The following is a 20,330-nucleotide window of genomic DNA, read 5'->3' as shown; positions in this document are numbered from 1 at the left end:
GGGTCTGCTGGAGTATTATTCATTCTAGAGCTGACCTGCTGCCAGCGTGTAGGGATGTGTCCTAAGACCAATTATGGGGATTACAGGGCTGCCCTTTCACAAAGAGCCATGGAGCCCTGTTGGGGCGGATCTGGTCAGGTTTCCATGAGAAATGCTCAAGGGGAAACTCCCCTTCATTCTTTTTACAACTAAGAGAAGTGAGTGGATATTAGCTAATTTCTAGGAAATCCTGTGCCTTTGGTTGTGTAGAGATGGAGAGCTTCCATGCTGAAGTCCTACTGAGGAAATGTACCAAGGCCTTAGCTGAGGTCATACGTCCTTTATAGTTGCATGCCCTCTTTCATGATGATCTGTAAGTAGAGGGTGTTCCTTTCCTTTAGAGCTGCTTTACAGCACTTATTAAATATTTATCTGGTGCTATCAGGAATCAGGGACTTGGGTTCCTTGCCCCCTCCAAATGCTAAACTGAAGATCTAGCCACAAAATTGGAAATTTGTTTAAAATAATGGAGCAAAATTTGCCAGGGATGCAGAACCATTAAGTTGAGAATTCACCCAGGACAGGGAAAGTGGTCATCAACAAAATGTCTAGGTCTCATTCTCCAAACCAGGTGGGGTTGAATGAACTTTCCTCAACCGTGAGGTTCAAAAAGAACTCTTTTAAAATATATAGCTTCCAGTGTATTTCCATGACCCCTTTCATAGAGTAGGCTACCTAGTAACACATTGGTGACTCTTCCCATGCTGCTGAAAGCATACGTATCTGAAAGAGGTGAAGCTGTTCACCTTGGGAGTCTTCCTAGAAGAAAGTCCATGCTGGTTCCACAAGCAGCAATATGGAAAACTATTTGTCTGTCTTCCTATGTGTCTGCTTCTACACTTGATCTTAGCCAAAAGGCCGAGAAGCGATGTGTCTGCTTCTTAGAATGAAGAGAGACTTGAGTCACAGGAACCCCGACTTTGGCAGGGATGCCATTTGGCTATCAGCCACTGACTAACTTGTGCCAACCAGAGGTCCCTTGATAGATTTTGTTATAAAAGTGATAGAATGATGCATAAATGCCTCCCGGAGATTAAGTCAGAATTCCTGTTGCTCAAGAAAAGCCTCCTGCATGATTTAGGTCCAGTGCTCTGCACATAGAAAATCACTGTCTGTATGGACCTTTCTGATGGTGGACTTGAGAGGGACTTCAGAATGTAGGCACTATTTTATTTCCTGTTAAAGCTCAGAAAATGATTTCCACCCCCCTGACCTTCCTCCATCCTCTCCTTTCCCACTTGTCACTCTTTCCCAGGCAGGCACAGAAACTAGAGACCCTCTTCCCCAGGCAGCCATAAAACATGGACATTTGCTTCTAAACCTCCCCAGGCTTTCTGGAGAGGAGCCGGCCAGAGCAGAATCTGTTGCTTGCCTTGTCTGGGAGTAGGTCATTGGCCCCTTCTTCCTGAGAGGCCCTGAATCCAGCACCCAGGACTTAGAAATGTCTCCCAAAGGGGCAGAGAATAATCAGTAGAGGCAAGACGTGCCGGATTTCCCACCTCAGCCTGATGTCATTAAAACCGTAACTGCTCATGCTCCATTACCAAAGCGGAACAGCAGCAGCAACAAACAAAAGGTTTCCCCTCATTTTGGAGTCTTTTTCTTGAAGGCTCTCTCCTCACCTAAACCTTTAGTTAACAAATAAAGGCATCGTGACTTTCTCCTGTCATCCTGCATTTACTATAGAGGTCCAGACTATGACCTTCATGGTGTTTAAGGAAAAGCATCGGATCTTTCTGTCACTGTGCTGTGCGAGAGACAATTTCATTCCTAAGTCTTCATGTTCTTCCTCTCTCTGAATTGCTTGTTTGCTTCCCACTTGTGGCAGGGTTAACTGCTGATGTTCTCAGGTGAGCCACCTCGTCCTCTTCCCCGATTCTTGTTCTCTCTCCCTCCCTCACATCCCTCGCCCTCTGAAAAGCTGTAATGATGTATTTTCACAATACCTTTCTGGCCACTGTAGTAGCTTAGTAATCTATTGGCAGAAAATGATGGCCCAGTTAATTTAGTATTTTGATCAATAATAAATATAATGAATATATGTGATTTGCAGAGAGCCATGTTTTAGAGCATTTAGATGAAAACAGTTTGAGCACAAAGCTGAGCAAATTGAACTTTTGATAATTGAGATGTTTTATCAGGCTCTCAGAATTGCATGAGAATCCCCCACTGAAATAACTGCCATCCTTTGTCACCCAGTAAATGTTTGTGGCCCCTTTACCCCATTTATTTGTAATAGGAACTCATAAAAACTTCTGGAGATCAAAGGGACTAAACATAGGTTGTCTGATGTCAAGACAGACTCAGGCCAGGACCCGCAGGGGCCCTTCATGCCACATTGCTCTTCTAGGCCAGAGAATTTTGATGAGTGATAACAAGGAAATCCTGAGTCCGTGCATCCCTGTCCCACCCTTTCTGGACCCAGAAGGATACCTGATCCTCCTTTTTTCCCCTCTGGCAGATAAAGGTACACATCATGCCGTCTTCACATCTCTTCTACCTGGCACTCTGCTTGCTCACCTTCACCAGCTCTACCACAGCGGCACCGGAGACCCTCTGCGGAGCTGAGCTGGTGGACGCTCTTCAATTCGTGTGTGGACCGAGGGGCTTTTACTTCAGTGAGTAACTCTCCCGCACCCACTCCCACCACCCTTCTCTGGGCTACTACAACAGTTCTACAGTATACGGGTTTGTGGATTTACACCTGCAGGGACTGTGTGAATAACTGAATGACTGGCCATGGCTGATAGCCATCCTCAGCCCAGGATTCCTCCCCTCAATGTAGGCATAGCATTGCAGCTGGGCTTTGGCGGGTTTGGGAGATTTAGGGTGGAATTTTCTTCCTTAAGAGTTTGGCTTTAACTGCTTCCTCTTGGGCGTTTCTCCAGCTTATGGTCTACCCCCATTCTCCTATCCTTGCTAATGAAGAATAGGACAGAACAGCCCTGGAGGATAGGAGGTTTTGTTCTTAGACCTTTGGGAGCATATATAAACATCTGGAAGACATGCAGGATTACTTTGAGTGTTCTGTGATCTATAATAAAATGATAAGGATTCCCCCACCCCAAAATTCATGTGAACTTGAGAAATAAATTAAATGGAGAGCAAATTAGATGTCTCCATGTGATACAAAGTCACCGGGAGTGGACAAAAGGTGATCTTTGCCAAGACATGTTTGTAAATATAGAGGCTTCTTCTAACTGCACACTGGAGTGGCATAACAAAATGATCTCCTTGGAAATTGACCTTGATATTTTGTCACTACTTCCCTTTGATGTAGTTCTTCCCTGGGTGTCATATCCACCTGGAGAGGACTCTTTGAAAAATTCAGCATCGCATATCTTATCAATAGGTCTCAGACAATAAGAAAGTCAACAGTCTGTGAAAAAGAGACAAAGGAGTCCATGTCTGTAAATAACACACACCAAGTCAATGACTACCAAGGCAAGGGATCACTTGAAAACAATCCACCCCACACACCTCCATCTCGCAGCACATTATAATGCAGTGGAAAACCGAGAGACAGATGTGAACTCTGTACATTTTTTTGGAAGTTTAAAGAGTTCCAAGAAACTGGGGCATGAATCATTCCTCAGGGTTCCTATCACTCACGTGCAAACAGATTACCTCAGTGACCCACCAAGCTTTGCGTAGCTCTTGTATGATTCACATTCCAAAGTCTCTTTTGAGGCAGGTGGTAATGGTGGTGGCGGGTAGTGGTGGGTGGTGGTGGGTGGTGGTGGGTGGTGGTGGGTGGTGGTGGGTGGAGGTGGGTGGTGGTGGATGATGGTGGGTGGTGGGTGGTAGATGGGGGGCGTGTGTGCACGTGTGTGTGTGTGTGTGTGTGTGTGTGTGTGTGTGTGTGTGTGTGTGTAAGAATGAGGCAAAAGTTTATGCATACAAGTCTGGAGATGGGTGAGGGAAGTACTAAGGAGACTGGTAATGCTCATTTACCATGGTTTTAGCAAAATAAAATAAAAAAGACAAGTGACAGAATATCATCAAAGAGTCAAACATGCTTTTAGCTGTTGGAATGGGGAAAATGTCCACTTTGTGCTTCCTGTCAGTCCTTTATTTTAATACATTCACTAAAAATTCTGGCAATGAAATAGTTTCATCTAGTTCTCTGTTGCAGGGTAAATGAATAAATTTATTGGGTGGGTGATTTTTTTTAATACCAGACTTGCTTCATCTTTAAAAATGTTCTAGAGAAGGTGGCTATGAGTCGTCAACATGACAAACAATGAGTTGTGATCATTCTATAATTTGCTACCACTGATGCACGTTTTCACATTGGAAAGCATGAGCAGTTCTCACCTCTGGTTCCCAAGGACTTGGTCTTGCCTTGGTAACCCACTTGTGCAAGTTCCTTTCATCCGGTTCACTGATCATTCCCAAGCCTGCACGTGCTCTCTCTTTAGTGCCAGGTGGAACTGTAAAACTCATCGTGATGTCCTCCAGGATTTCCATGTATGGTCCACGACTACTGGATTCTTCCATGCCTGTGATGTTTGCAGTAGATAATGAAAACTAAGACAAGAAATAATGAATCAACACTAGATAACTGGCCAATACTTTTATATGTTCACACAGACACTTGAGCAATGAAACCTGACAATGGAAACCAATTTTAATGCACTAAAAAGGTTTTTGCATCTGATCACTACAAGGATCAAATTTTAGTAAATGTGTTTAACTTATACTTAATAACTCAAAATGAAAAGAATCCATATAGCCACTTAATATTTAAAGCCGAAGACTGGTAATGTGTATTTACCATGATTTTGGCAAAACAAAATAAGACAAGTGACAAAATATCATAAAAGAATTCTGGACAAAAAATGGCTTTGTGAAACATGTGCTATAGCCAATTATGTCATTAAGAGTATTTCATTCTTTTTTAAAATCATATTCTGCCTTATGATCTAAGCTAAATCCCCTGCCTGCCTCTGTTCCTTAAGCACAAAGGTATTCTTGATAGCTTTGTGTTCAATACCACAACCCTTCTACTTGAGAAAAGCTGGTTCTTTTCGATTGGTTTAGTTTACTTCAGAACACTGGGGGAGCATCTGCCGGGCAGTAGCAGAAGATACAACCAAAATGCCCAGAGATGAATGAGAGACTCACTGACCTCGCCTTTAGAGCAAGAGTCTAGACAGAGGTTAGGAAAAAAGTGTGCATATCATATGCTGTAGGAGAAAAAAAAACATGGGAGAAAAGTGTATATTCTTAATGCTTTCCCTAAATACCCATCTCACGTATTGCATGTTTTCATGAAACTCTGCCCTCTGAGTGAACCCCTCAAATAGCCATAGCTATTTATTTTTGAAGATGGGGTCAAGTTCAATGTCTGACTGATACAGTAGTTGCTGGTATTTATAAATTTAAATTGGCATGACTGAATTCAAGTAAACATAATAGAACTGCTTCTGTGGAACCCTCATAGTAAGGACCACGACGAATTATAACTGCCAAATATTTGGGGACAGGCTTCTCAACTCATGCCTATCCAGTTATTTGATGAAACTGTTTCACTTTGCCCCCACTGAATGCAATGTATGTATTCCAACAAGAACTTAGAAGCTGTACTTTGGCCATCCCCAAGCTACATTGATGGTCTGTTTTGTTCCTGAGCCAATTATTCTTAGAGGCATTAACTGTTGTCAACAAATTTTATTGAGTTTCCTTTCCATCCCCTAAGATTTACTGTGTGTAGCAAAGTCAGCCCTAAGCATTTACAGTCATCAAAGCACCTTTTAAAGGGAAGCACTCTCTACATGGCTGTCCCTCCAAGACACTTACTGAGTTTTCCTCTTATTTCCAAAGTTTGTTTTTTGTACCCATACCATTTTATTTTAACCTGTTTCAACTCTACTTTGGAAGTATATATTTCTCTTAATAGTGGAAGGAAGTGTCTGATCTGGGGATGATATCTAAACATCTGAAAGAAATCTGCCTCCATCTTTATTTTTTGGATAATACAAAATATTTAACAAGGAGGGGTTTTGAATCCTGTAAGAATTGTTGTAAGTAAGTTTTTCATTTGTTTGTTTGGTAATTCTTGCTTTGTGTAGACTGACCCAATTTTGTAAATGAGTGTGTATTCCTCTCTAGCCCAAGTTCTGTGGGAGCGCAGCAGACACAACCTTCTGGATGATGGTGTGTGAATATCTTCTAGCAGAAGTAGAACAGTTGATCCAAAATTAACGCATCTTCCCCCAGACAGTTTACAAAATGAAGAACCCAAGGAAGAGCTCAATTCTTCCCCATGTACCATAGACAGAGCGTGTCAATCAGGCTTACGCTGTCTTGGTCCTGTGAGGAGTGGGGTGCCATTGTGGAAGCGAAAGCTCACTAGGCAAGAGCTCTGTATTAACTCACCCATGTGCTGGAACACACACAGAAGAGGTCCCACTATAACTTTGTTTTGTCTGAAGCACCCCGCATGGGTAAAACAAAGTGGGAAAAGTTAAGCTTGCCACAGGTATAACTTTTGACAACTATGGTGATTATAACCATTTTAAGATGCTGTTTGGGGACTTCTGGAATTTTTCCCCTTTGAGGTATTTAAGAAGTTGACAGGCAACCAACCACCTTGAATGGTTTCAATTAAGAACAACCAGAAGAAAGAGAGGTTCTGGGGTCCTTTATAGTTTAAGAGTCTATAAACAGTCCCTTAAATAAGCTATATATGCTTGACCTCAGGCAGTCTTGGGGGAAGGAGAAGTAAATCAATTAGAAAAGAAAGTTGGAAACCCTTTCTGTTACCCAGATTTATGGCTTTAGTAAAACATCCCTACAATGCATGCTTATTAAGAGCAGATCTGAATAAACCAACGACATCCTTCATGTGTTAAAGCATACTGTTTTTAAAGAGTTGAAGTGAAACTTTTCAATTAGCTTTCATTGTTATTGATTTCACAAACCTTCCTAAAGTTTGGGTTATTATTATGAACTCAGGCTTCTTTCCTTTGATGTACAGAGCTCAGAAAACTACCCCCAGACCTGTCAATCATTATTTGTGTGACTTTGGCCGGCATTTAAACTTCTTGGGCTGATATGTCCTTGTCTATAAAGCAGGGGGGCAGGGTTGTTAAAGTAAATGACTTTTAACTTTAATGGACGACCTCTAGGTTGCGAGCAACAAGCGTTCACGCTATTGAAGAAAGGAGAACCCTGGATTTAACTAGTGACCCAGGAATATTTAGCTTCTTTTGTCTTCTTGACATCATTTCGGTTGGTCCCCAAAGGTAGGCAATCCGCTCACTTCAAGAAATGAGAGCCAGCTGCTCTGCTATATTTTAATTTGGGCCTTAGGTCTCCAAGGACAGAACAGAAACTCAGACATGGCCACAAACTCCCAGGTCATAAGCCCAAGGTTGTCATTTCTCTCTGTTACCGAGGACTGTCTGGTGATTGTCATCTTTTCACCTTGCCTCGACTTTCAGAAGCAGGGAGGAAGTCTGTTCATTAGCATGGAAGAGGACCCTATGAATCTACCCAAAGCCTTTTGGCAGCCCATTAGATACAGTCTGTCCAACTGAAGAAGAATGGAGTATTCAAAAAGAAACATAGAGACCACTAGCTTTGCTTTGGGGCCAGTGTGGACTCTGAGCTTTATCCATATGCGTTTCTTTACACAGCACCCATCTGGGGATGCCAGGCATGCATTTGTGTGAGTGCTGGTCCACGTTAGGGGTAAGTGCGGTCACTGCCTATGGAAAAACTATTCTCTTTGAAATTGATACATCTGGAATTGACCTTATAACCTTGCCCTTATTTTTACATGGAGCTAATAAGCCACAGATATGGTTTGAAAAAAAAGGCATTGGGCTTTTATCTTGACCCACAAATGCTTGCTACTACTTTTTAAAATAGACCCAAGAAGACTCGTCTGTGGGACTAAGAAAATAATCGTTTCTGTGTGAAATTAGAAAATAGTTTTCCATTTTATGGCATGTTAAGACTGCCTTCTCCTGGATGGAGTACTATAAACAGGAGAATGAAGAGTTCAAGGGCAAAAATATTGGCCTCATTTGCCAAAAATCCAGGGTTGAGCTTTAGCTCTGCAACTTACTCTTGGAGACCTTGAGCAAGCTCCTTAACCACACTGTGCCTCAATTTCTTCATTTGTAAAATGGGACCTCCTTATAGTGTTGATATTAGGGTTAAATGAGCTAATGGATTATAATCGTAGTTTTGAATGGTGGCTGGCACATAGAAGTATCACACTCATTAGCTAGGACATTTATTTCACTCTCTCCTTTGACTCAGGTGCAGAATCCACCTGAGTGGAAAAATAAGATCTTTGAAAAGTCTAGTTAGCTCTGCACTCACATTTTTTCCACTTTGGGGCAAGTGATAAAATTACTGGTAGTAACAGTTATGGGAATCATCTTAGTATTGATGACAAGAAAAATGATTTGCTTGCACCACATTTACTTTTTCAAAATCCATTTGCTCTTCCATTTTGTCTCTATGCCCATTTTGACAGGCAAAGATGATTATTGCATTAGACAAATAAGGAGTGTAAGATATGGGCTGTGGAAATGCTCAGCAGGTCACATTGTCACGCAAGTATGAAGAACACAAGTCTACAGTTCTAGTGTTCTAATAAGGAGATGTGGGAAGCAGGGATGGGAAAAGCCCTAGAGGCTTGCAGTCCAGCTAGTCTGACATGTAAGTGACAAGACACCTCGCACAGAATAGACACACAACACACACACACACACACACACACACATACACACACACACACACACACACACACACACACACACACACACACACAATGAAATGAAAGGTATGGAGATTTTGAAACTTGATGGACCAAAAAACCAGACCTGCAGCTTCTTGTCTATATGCAATATGTTCATTTGGTCCCTTGAACAGTTTTGTAGTCTAGGGAAATGCTCCCCAAATCACAGACATCTTCTGGAAAATAAGGAGTAAGAGCCTTTGTAGAAAGCAGCTGGTTTTCAACATTTTCTTGAAATGAGGCCTGGGAGGGAATGTTCCATGTAATAAACCCCTGGGACCATTGAGAAAATACCTGAGGGATTTCCTCAGAGTAAAAAGGAAAAATTTCCTTTGATTAGAGATAACTAGTGTACAAGAAGTTTCACCCTGACCCCCTCAGACAGTACATGGCCCCTTTCCTGTGAGCACCAGGAAGCCTTACCTATCACTCAGTGGTTGCATTTTCTTCTTCCTCTATCAGAAAACCTCAAATGTTTCCTTTCTTGCAGCTTTTAGTCTGGAAGGTTTTTGTTTGTTTGTTTGTTTGTTTTCCACAATGAATTACCAAAAGGCTATTTAGTTGGACCAAACATCTCTTGTGGGATACTGGGAAAGTGGTAGCAAAAGTTATGAAGTACTATGATGCACGGTGGGAGCCATAGAGAGGTGGGAACAGCCAGTGGGTTGGAACACATGATCTCTATCTGTGCAATGAGTATCTCAACAGGCTGTTAGAGACCATGGTATCAGAAGGTCTCACATCAACAGTGGCGGTAGACATGGTAGGGTCCAAGAGCGAGATTGAGCATTATATGACTTCAGTGTTCTTCCAACTGTGTTGTCCAGACACCATATGCCATGCCAGCATCCCTTATGCACTCCATCAGAGCCAATCCCATCTCTCCAGAAGCCTTCCTTTGGATTTCAAAGCCCACAGCAAAGAACCAGATACATTGAAAACAGGCACAAGGTCTCTCTCCCAAGGAGATTCCTCAATTGTCCTCAATAACGGGCCACAAGGGCTTTGATCTCGCATGTAGCCAGATGTCTTTGACAAACATAGTGGCAAACTGTCCTGTTTGCACTAAGCCGTTACCCTGGCACCATCCCATCCCACACCTTTCTTTGAATCTTCATGAGCTCTTACATCCCGAAGAATGATTTTGGTTGCCTGCAAAGTTCAAACCTCTGATTAACTGTTAGACCAAGGAGACGACATCGCAGAGTTTTGTTTGTCTTTATCTATATGTGAGATCATGTTTAAAACATAGCAAAGAGCTGTTATTTGACATGCAATTCCCTAACTGTAGCAAGTTATATGCCTATTTAATGCATTGTTTAGTCTCACATTGGCTAGAGCCATTTAAAGAGGCACTTGGCAAGCCCTGGGTTTTCATTCTTGGCATAACTGCTCCTCTTAGTTTTCCAGTGAACCTTAGATACCAAGAGAAAGCCTGCGCTTGCTTTACATCTGGTGGATTGCTTTATGTAATTCACCAGACCCTTTGCACGGGGCCCTCTGGATTTGTCCTAAGGTAATTAATGGCTTTGCAATATTTGATCAGCAGAAGCGGAGACACAAAGAGAAATTGTGCAACCCAGAAGAGACCACACAGTCTTTTAAATTAAAACCTTTTGCTTTAAATGTTCAGGCATTCTGCAGGAATAGTAATTTCCATTTCAAAAGAAAAAAAACTTATGCTGAAATCCCAGGAAGATACTTAAGACCCTGATAATTGATCAAATATATGTATTTCTATCTGTCTTTTAAAGCTACCTGATTAGTGAAAAGAAAGAATATTAAACCCTGCTACAAGCTTGGAAATCTTTGAAAATAATCTTATCAACATTAAAACAGAACCCCAGAGGGACGTGATGTGTTCAAGGTCACATAGATAATGAGTGGTGGTAGGAGGTATGTTGGTTCCTTTTTTTCTGACCCCAACACAGCTTTCCTCCAGGTGATAGCAATTAATCATGCCTATGTGAAATTACCTGGTAACATAAAACGACCCGGGGAGGCATAAAATCAAGTTCATCCAAATGAACAGTCCCAGGCAACCCCTTCATTCTAATAAACTCACCTGAGAGTTAGCAATTTGTTCCCTTGTGGCAGAAGTATTCATAAATTAAAGTCATCCCCTGCCTGTCTGGATCTATGCTGTACAATGCCTTCAGATGTGCTTTGGGCATTGAAGTTCACTTAAGGTTGTAATTTAGGTTACTATTGTATATTATGATATTCTGATCCTCTGGCTACTCTCTCCAACGTCAACTTTGGTAGAACTGCTTTGGAATGACTTAGCTTTGCAAAGCTGCATTCCTAGAAAATCTGAAACAGCCTGATGAGTTGTAGGATTAGTTGTCAGGTTGTTTTTTGTTTGTTTGTTTGTTTGTTTGTTTGTTTTTAGATTTCACTGTCTCATGCCAAAAAAAAAAATACACCTGATTTCTTTTCAGATTCTCAAGCAAATACTCTATGAATCCTTACCTGGTTTTCTTCTTTGTTTGTGGCCTTTATGGGGTGCCAGGAAAGGCTATCTAAGGGGCGTGTTTAAGCTAAAGTTTGGTTACACTGTGTAAGCGTTGTCAGGCAATTCTGTGTTTCTGGGAAGATGGCCCTACCTCTGTGCCATTTACCCTGATGAAATGGGTCTTTCATCAGAAGCAAGCAATTTAGAAAGACTGTGTGGAGCCAACCACGTGGAGCCAACTCCTGACTCTCCATGAAACCGGGCGAAGGAGCACAAGAGTTAGAACTCTGGGTTAGACGGATTAGGGGACCCTGAGGATGTCTTTTCTTCCTTCTTCCTGCTACTTTATGAGCCCAGGTAGCATGTTTTGAAATCATACTTCATTCTTCAAACAGCCCTTCCTTTTCTTGGGAATGGTATTAGGAATAGGAGTTTCAACTGCAGGCCCTCCTGAAGTGTGGGGTCTGTAGCTTCTGCTGAAGGAGAGGCCTGTCCAGTGCATTACAGGAGGTTCATAGAAATACAGTTAGCTCATACCAATCACAGGAGTTCCATCATCCCAGGTGTAATGGACTCAAGTTACTCCAGATACTGCCTAATATATTTGGGGAGCAAAATTACCCCCAATTCTGAACGACGGGACTAGAAAAACTCTAGAAGAGAAACAAGTAATAAAGTGGAGGAAAATAGTGTATAAAATTAGAAATAACACACCACCTAGGAAGCCTTCCTAAATGACGGGGTTATGGACTCAGTCCTTAGTTACTGAGTTGGGAACGGATGGCCCGTTGTCTGGAGTAAGTAAGCGATGGGAAGACGCAGTTGCATTTTGAAGACTTTTCTGTCGAAACATATAGCTCTTTCTATGTGCTATCTGAAATCATTTGCAGGCTTTCCTTCTTGTCTTGTAGCCATAGAACTCATTCATTTTTGGTGAGAGAAGTAAGAGCAAAAAGAAATGGTCAACACGAAGCTGTAGGCTGGAGAAGTTAAACTGAGATCACCTGAAGCCAGAGTAAAGGAAGCTGGTGACACAGAGTCAAGTCACCCCTGTGACTGTGGCTTCCCTTCTTCGACCCCTAATAGATAAACTTTCTATTCTTCACTAGTAAAAGGCCTAGTTCTAAGTAAATGGCCATTTTTTCCCTCAGCCTTTGTGATGCCTTTCCTGAATACCACCAGACTCTTTATTGTTCAGAAAGCCAGCCGTCCACCTTGAGTCTGACCCAAATTACCTACTGAACAGCTCTGTGACCTTGGGGGACTCACTCTGACCTTGAGCCTCCCATTCCTCCTCATAAAATGTGAATAAGAATATTATTCCTTGGAACCGTTCTGAGACTCAGCCACAGAAGGGCTTCGGAAACTGAAGGGGCTATCCTTCAACTACGTCATTCTTAAGAGACTGAATGAGACACTTAGCCTTCTGTCTTTACTCATGGCTGACATTCAGTTCAATGGTTTGATTTCGGTAAAACTTTCTGCAATAAATGTAATCTAGAAAAGTTAATTCAGTCATGTATTTTCTTCTAACTTCTTAATTAAAGATAACAGCACGCTGGTGTCTTCTTCTCTCTCATCTCCTTGTACTAGAAAGACCACTTGGTGACAGCTTTATTTTCTCTTGTTGGAAGAAGGAGATGAAGCCTCTTATGTTACCACACAGAGGCTGCTGAGAGTTTGTCCACTAAGAGGTGGCCAGGTCATCACTGAAGTAGCACACGTAGGCAAAAGATGTCTGTTCCCTGGAGTCAGCTATTAGTGAACCCCGCTTAGCCTCAAAACAGAGTGGTCAGCAGAGGGGATTTATTTCCAGGCTGAAAAGTATCTTTCTCCCTCATGTTGCCCAACTAGAGTGTTTTTTTTTTTTTTTTTTTATCTTTTCCTGACTTAGACAATGATTTAAGAAGCAGCTTTTATTTAAAGCATGGCTTTGATGCAATAAAAACTATGAGTTTTATTACCCTGTAGACCAGTAACAAGGTATTTTTCTTTCTCAGAAGCTTTATAGCCAGTCATTCCTAGAGACACAGAATTGATGTAGTAAGACACTTCTGAAGCACACCATGAAGTATTGGTTACAATTGCTGCTGGATTTCCATCCTATTTTACACCACACTGGGAAAACCAGGAATTAAACTCCCATAGATATTTTTTCTGTCCTTCACAGTAGCCAGAATGGAACACTTAAGAAAATTCCTGATTTGATATTGAAAAAGTCATTCTAAAATCTATTTTCTTCTTCCCATTCCCAGAATAAGCACTTTGCTTTCCATTGGTAACTACTGTCATTGTGAATCTGAGACTGAAAAAATAAAAGAGTTAGGTCTCCAGGTCTACTTAAGGTGTCCACTCTGAATTTTCCCTCACAACTGAAAACTCAGTTCAACACTAAGCCAATGGAGACTTTTCAGAGGCTACCAGACCCTCACTAGTATGTCTCGCCACTTTGGAAACTTTTATTCCATTCTTCTCTCCTGTTCTTCTCAGTTTAATGTAAAGAAGCCATTCTAGACCAGGGAAGTGATGAACCCCTGGCACATAATCCAAAAGGTAGATAACGCAGCTGGATGACCTGCCCTCAGAAAACACCACGATACAGTTCTATTGGCCCAAGCAGAGCTGAAGAATTGGAGAGCTATGAAGAATCACAGGCAGCAATCAGATCCAGAGAACCAGGAATCAGGTCCTAAAGCAAACCAGGGGGGAGAAGCAAGAAGTACAGTTTGGTCATCGACATTCAGTCCTGAGAACTCCTGAACAAGGAGGCACATTCAGTGTAACCTTGAAAAATTCACGTATAATAGTCCTGGTGACCACAGTTCAAGTCCTCACAATGAACTGCTATGTCACATTGGCTGCTTCGTGAATGAAAATACTCATTGAAAACTCCAGGCCCTTCCTCATTCAGAAAACACTTCTCCCAACTTCTACCAATCAAACTTCATTAAGTCTTTTTTTCCCCATCAGTGTGACTATAATACACTACAGATATCTTTGTAAACCTTAGAAATTTGATAGATTGGAGGGTTCAGAAAGATAGGGAAAAGGTTAAAGGGTAACTTTTTTCCTGAGTCAGTTTAATGTGAAGGCACGTCAGCTGGCTGGCTACTTACCGCATTTTCTATTGCTTGCTAGTAGAAGCTACCCAAAGCAAAGAGTGTAGACACATTCGCTGCATTCCTGACTTGCCAACCTTCCGTGAAGGTCTTCCCTGAAGGAGCTTAAATTTCCCTATGTATTTTGAGTCTTATATTTATTTCCGTTAAAGTCTCCAGTTGTTCATAGGCTTATTTAGTTTGGCAGAAGGTAATGTTGATTCACATAATGAAGAAATTTGAAGGCAAAGCTACTGAAAATGGATCTAATTTCTTAGGGTAAATTGGGAGCGAGAAATTGATAATTTGTCTCCTTTTTCCCTGGTTTCATCAGCTGCCATACTGCCAAACATTTGTTCCATATGGATGCTTTGCCATTCCTGAAACACATCATAACTCTTAACGGCAGCTCTATCCTAGCATGGTAGAAGGATAAAGCTCCAGTTGTCTCATTGTTCTTGGCTGGACACCCTCCATGCATGGCTACTGAATGGAAGAAACAGGGTCAAACTGAAACCGTTTTCAGCATGTTCCAACCATTTCACTGTGAGTCTGGCAAGCACAGTAAATGTTCCTTATTATAAGGATGAATATATTTTCAGCGCAGATGCAAATGCTAGTGACTTATACCTTCAAGTTCCACTCTCTTAGTTTGGGTGTAGAAACAGTTTTGTGTGCCCAGGGATTCTTTCTTTTCTGTGGCTCCTTATCTCCAAGTATGGAACAGATACTTGGAGATAATGCCTTAGATAACCAATGCCATAGTTACACAGTAGGCTTCCCTTATGGCTGATTTTGAAGGCCCTAAACTTTCCAAGGCTTTGAAAAGCATTAGTGCCCTAAGTCTGGTTGGTATTCCTGTAGGCTCATCATGATAATGCTTTGCATGAAATTATGGAAGTGTATTTTCATATGTAAGCCATAGGCCAGGAACTATGCCAAAGCACTGTGATGTACAAGCAAGCTAAAGACAGAAACGAGCTTATTTCTAGCTGGTTCTGAAGCAAGCATGTGCCACTTGGAGCCTTAAAGTCACTGGGTGGACGACTGGCTTCAAGATAAACGACTTTGGTCCTCTCACCTAAGAAAATGGCAATAATAAAGAATAGGGGGCTCTATTCCTTCAGGGGGAAAAAGATGGGGTCGATGGATATAGAAAATGTTTTATAGCAAGAAACAGTTTCTTGTTTACATTGGGTCACGTGTGCTTGGTTGGCACATGCTCTTAAAGGTGCATACCACTGTTGCTTGGTGGATGAAGGTGGATCCGGAGGCAGGATGCTCAAAATACCCTGGAAGATTATTAGAGATGCAGCATCAGGGGCTGCTAGCTCCCTAAAAGACCTCAAATCCACATGGTAGCCAAATACACTGGGGGACTGTATGCACAGTGGAGTCTGGGGTGACTTGTTCTAGAAAATAGTTGGCGGTCCTCATTCCTGAAGAGAGAGAACAGATACTGAGCAAGCTCAACTTTTACTGAAACTGGATGATGATGTTGGGGTCTACCCTGTTTGTGGTCCAATATACAAGGCAAGGCAGCAGTATCTAGGCCCTATTCCCTCTAGTCACTGGAGTTTTTCTGCAGAGGAAACACAGAAATGCTCTAACGATAACCTTGTGGCCTGATTTTCTGTGAACTAGAAATTGGAGCTCCCAGTTGCTGTGGCTGCAATTTTCAAACCTGTCACCAGGGCCAGGACCTCGGCTCCAGACCTTAAGATCTTGCCAGTTGCTTTCCCAATAGTCACAGTTTTCAAAATTAGCCCAGCAACAAAGCTGTGTATGTGTATATACATGCATTTATACATATATGATGTGGCTGTTCACACGTGTATGTAATATAAAATTGCATTGAGTGCAAAACCATCATGGCTCCTATTTCAGTAAAAAGAGAAACGAAAGCGAATCAGGAAGCAAAGGATAAACTTTAAAACTGTTGTAAGCACTCTTCTCTCATTAACTTTTACTTGTTACTTTAATAAAAACGTACGGAGGTTAAATTACAGCGGTCGCCAGTTTAACTGCAGAACCATCCGCAGAGCATCAGCTGCATTGCAAATGGTATCCAAGGGAAGATGAACCCTGCCTCGACAGGAGTGTACCCGAGCCCTTGCGCACAAGGACCCCTTAAATACCAAGTTTACAACCCAACGATCCGATGGGAATCCTTCTTCTATTTCTGATTCCATCTCTTTACTCCAGAATGTCCCCTGCCTAGCCACATGCTGGTGACAAAAGGGTTAAGTTGGCACAACTGGTACACTCACAGACTTTGCAAGCCCGTGTCACAAGATGCCAGTCGCCACTCATAAGCCACCTGACTATCACCCATGTACGTGAATTGTCTTAAACATAGTCTCTTGAAAAATGGGGTGACACAGTGTGGCAGGGCCTGATTTCCTGAGTGGCATCCCTTGTCTGGACCCTTCAATGACTGGATTGTGACCCTAGCATTCACCACAGTGTCTTTGAAGGATTGCTTCATTCATTTATATACCCATCTGCCATTAGCCTGCTGTCTCTGCTTGTGATACGCAAGATCCCTTGGTCTGGTAACTATCCGCTTTCCTCTCACTCAATCCATCACGCACTTACTGTCTTCGTACCATCACTCAGCTAGCCTCTGCTGACTCACAGGAATACCACACAGACTTTATCTTTGCACAACTCTGCAGCTCTACCCCAGACATACCAGAGGTACAAGTCATCCAGGATTTGTAAAATATCAGACTCTCCTGATTAGAAGAAGAACCCAAGTCTGAAATTCCAAACATTGAATAATTTAGAGATCATCAAAGGGATGTTCCTTCAAGAGCAAGTGGAGAATTTGGCCAGTGGCCTTGTCAAGCAGAAAAGGCCAGGTTCCCAGCCAATGCGATGGATGGTTTATGCAATCCCCCAGCATGTTTAGGACAGTGCAGAGCATCAAACCCAACTCTTTAGACAAAGCAAGCTGTAGCATTATAGTTTGTTTTGTACCAAGATCCAGAACAGCTGTTACCAATTCACTGGAATATTGCACATGTGTCCCTCCATCAAATCCCTTCACTATTCAGAACCTCCTCAGCACTCACCAAACCTATTGCAACAGCCTCCTCAATGATCGCTCTGTGTCCAATCTTGCTTGACACCAGGCATCCCACCCAGGAGATTAATCTCTATAAACACAGTTCTAATCACTTTAGTCCTTTCCTAAACAACTTTCCAGTGACCATGCATGGCTAAATAAATTGAGCCCAAATTCCTCAGTTGACAGCAGGGCATGTTAAGGAATGCCACTAGCTGACTTGGTCCAGTCACATTTCTTAATGTCTCCCTACAGCAGCGCTCACAAAACAGCAGTCTGTAAGTCATATCCAGCCTTCTTAAGTATTTTTCTTGGCAAAGACAGTGTTTGGATGAAAATTGAAATTATCTGCCATTATTTATTGAACGACTCTTTTCTTCAGATTGGCATGTCCTTTCTGCTTCACCAAAACCTCCACTCGCTGAACTGTCTTATTCTGGTCCATATGTCATATGACATGCTTCAGTCAAGGAGTCACTGAATCAATTGACTCATGGGGTCTACAGCGGCCCCCTGTATCTTCCAATATCCAACCTTCATGACTTGCTACCATGCTTTGTTTTCGTGAACTTTCCTCCTCTTCTCTCAAATGTCACCTCCTTTGTAAAATCTTCTAGCAGATGCCAACTCTCTTTTGAAAGAGGAAAGCAATAAGATTACTCTAGAAGCCTTTATAATATGTTCTATTTCGTGGTTTTGGTTGGTTGGTTGGTTGGTTGGTTGGTTGGTTGGTTGGGTTTTTTATTGTTGGTTTTTTGTTTTGTTTTGTTTTTGTTTGTGCCTTCCACCATCCTGCTTAGAAAAAAGCTTGTTGAAAGTGAGGGCTATTACTTTCTGTAAGAGTTTCCTAGCTCCCTTGTACATGGAAGTCACTGTTATCTATTTTTTTCCTTTGGACCCACAGGCTAGGTTAGTTGTGCATGCCCATAAGAAGGCAGTAACTCATTTAAAATGCAGACATGGCTGGGTTGGATGCTCATTCTGGACTGTTAGGCATTTTCAAGTAGAGAGTGAGAAGTGATGAATCAAAACAAAACTGCTGAGGGAATTTAGGTAAGTAGAACATGATTCTTTTTGTTGGAAGTTTGCTATGATCGCCAGATTAAAACACTATGCCATGCCTCACAAGGAGTAACTTGTTTAGAATTCTAGGAGTCAGTCCATCCCTTGGGCCCCAGCTGGAAGTTGTGTATTGTGCCAATGCCAGGTAAAACACAAATACCACTGGGAAGAGGAAATTCAAAGAGCTTTGTCTCCCACATCAGAAGGTGTCTATTTCTGTAGTTTCAAGGTATCTAGAAAGGAATTCTCATCCTCACCTTCTCTGAGTACCAGGAAAGGTGAGTTATCTATCATCAAGATTATAGTCAATTTGATGTTCCAGAAATGGATTCAACACAATGAATTTTGATTTGAGTATCCAATTATAAAATGCTGTAAAAGGAGAAGGAGGAGGAGGAGGAAGAGGAGGAGAAGAAGAAGAAGAAAGTGCCTGTTACAAATTTAATTGAAGTCTGCGATATTTTGTGAAATACTATTTGTTATAGAGTTAAAGAGGACAAGAAAGCTAAATCAATAAAGTCAGAAAGCACATTACTGTTAATGGGCACTTATCATATTGTCAAAAGTCTACCTTAAGGTCCTTCAATCAGGTTTAAAACTAATCCTTACCTATATATAGAAATAAGCACAATAACCTAGTATTAAATAGGGTACATTAAAAGTTATATTCCTTTTTCCCTTCCACCTTTATATGGAAGATTTTAAATTATATTATTGAATTTCCAAATCAATATCAAGAAATTTTATTTTACTCTCTTTATACAGGATCATGTAAGAGCTTCCATTGAGTTATATATAAGACGGGAGGCATTACTTCTGAGCATTCCTTGCTTAGATCCTTGGTGAAGTAAAGGTTTGGGTATGCTCTATATCCTGAAAGAGGCTAGAAATACTGTGTGGACAAGCTAATCTGAGTTGGAATTGATGGAAAGATCACCTAGGAGTCCTTTCTTTTGTGAACTTGCTGGGCCAGTCTTTCCAATGTAAAGTCAATACCTTCCAAATTCTACCTAGAGTTATAATGTTCATCTCCCACCTGATCTCTACCCCACAATACAGAGAGGATCTGATGGAGCATATGTGGGCATTGTTAGTTTCTTAAAGCATAAGGATTTCTTTTCTTTTTTCCTAAATTAAGCAGAGATCCAACTGTAAGTGTCTGTGTGCACTGAAGTAACATTTATTTCACTACCAGAAAAACGATAATGAATATGAAAAGGAACTCTTAACATGCGCTTAAAAGATCATCATGGAGGGCTTTGGAATAGCTCTCTGTGAGCTGGGAAACTTCAGGCAATTTTCTCCCTTTAAAACAGGGAGACAGCCAGGTGGTGGTGGCGCACGCCTTTAATCCCAGCACTTGGGAGGCAGAGGCAGGCGGATCTCTGTGAGTTCGAGGCCAGCCTGAGCTACCAAATGAGTTCCAGGAAAGGTGTAAAGCTACACAGAGAAACCCTGTCTCGAAAAAACAAACAAACAAACAAACAACAACAACAACAAACCCAGGGAGACAGACATCCCACCTGTCTACCAAACGGTGTGAGGTGACAACTGTGTAGTCATTACCAAATTCTAAGACTCAAGATTCACTGCTAACGTCTAGAAATTATTTGCCTAGCAGGTTCTCAGAACTGAAGGAATATTGGACTCTGTAGTACATGTTGAAGCTGAAAGTGGGTTAGCTAGGGTGGCCTTCGTGGCCATTTTTTTTTTAGAGCTTGGGGACTACCATTTCTTATTTTGGGTCATGTATGATTTCTTTTGACTAGAATGACAAGGACAAAAAAATGGAGTCATTATATTATTGGTCACTCCTTTGAACATTGCACCACCCCTTGAGTAGGGATA

At 41.7% G+C, this 20,330-nt stretch overlaps 1 protein-coding gene and 1 pseudogene across 7 annotated transcripts in view; one reads left to right on the top strand and one right to left on the bottom strand.

Annotated features, from left to right (window-relative positions):
- The window catches only part of Igf1 (insulin like growth factor 1), a 72,816-nt gene that overhangs the window by 3,252 nt on the left and 49,234 nt on the right, over positions 1 to 20,330 (top strand). For all 7 annotated transcript variants that reach the window (XM_037196859.1, XM_028880293.2, XM_037196860.1 and 4 more), the window contains one exon: positions 2,501 to 2,657. In XM_037196859.1, coding sequence (XP_037052754.1) covers positions 2,501 to 2,657 — 157 coding nt within the window. The remainder of the gene's footprint in view (positions 1 to 2,500; positions 2,658 to 20,330) is intronic.
- On the bottom strand, positions 767 to 909 carry LOC114700651 (annotated as a pseudogene).

This window comes from Peromyscus leucopus, chromosome 18 (assembly GCF_004664715.2).
Source record: "Peromyscus leucopus breed LL Stock chromosome 18, UCI_PerLeu_2.1, whole genome shotgun sequence".
Classification (NCBI taxonomy): Eukaryota; Metazoa; Chordata; class Mammalia; order Rodentia; family Cricetidae; genus Peromyscus; species Peromyscus leucopus.
Note: the sequence above shows the minus strand (reverse complement) of the source record. Positions and strands in the feature narration are given on the sequence as shown.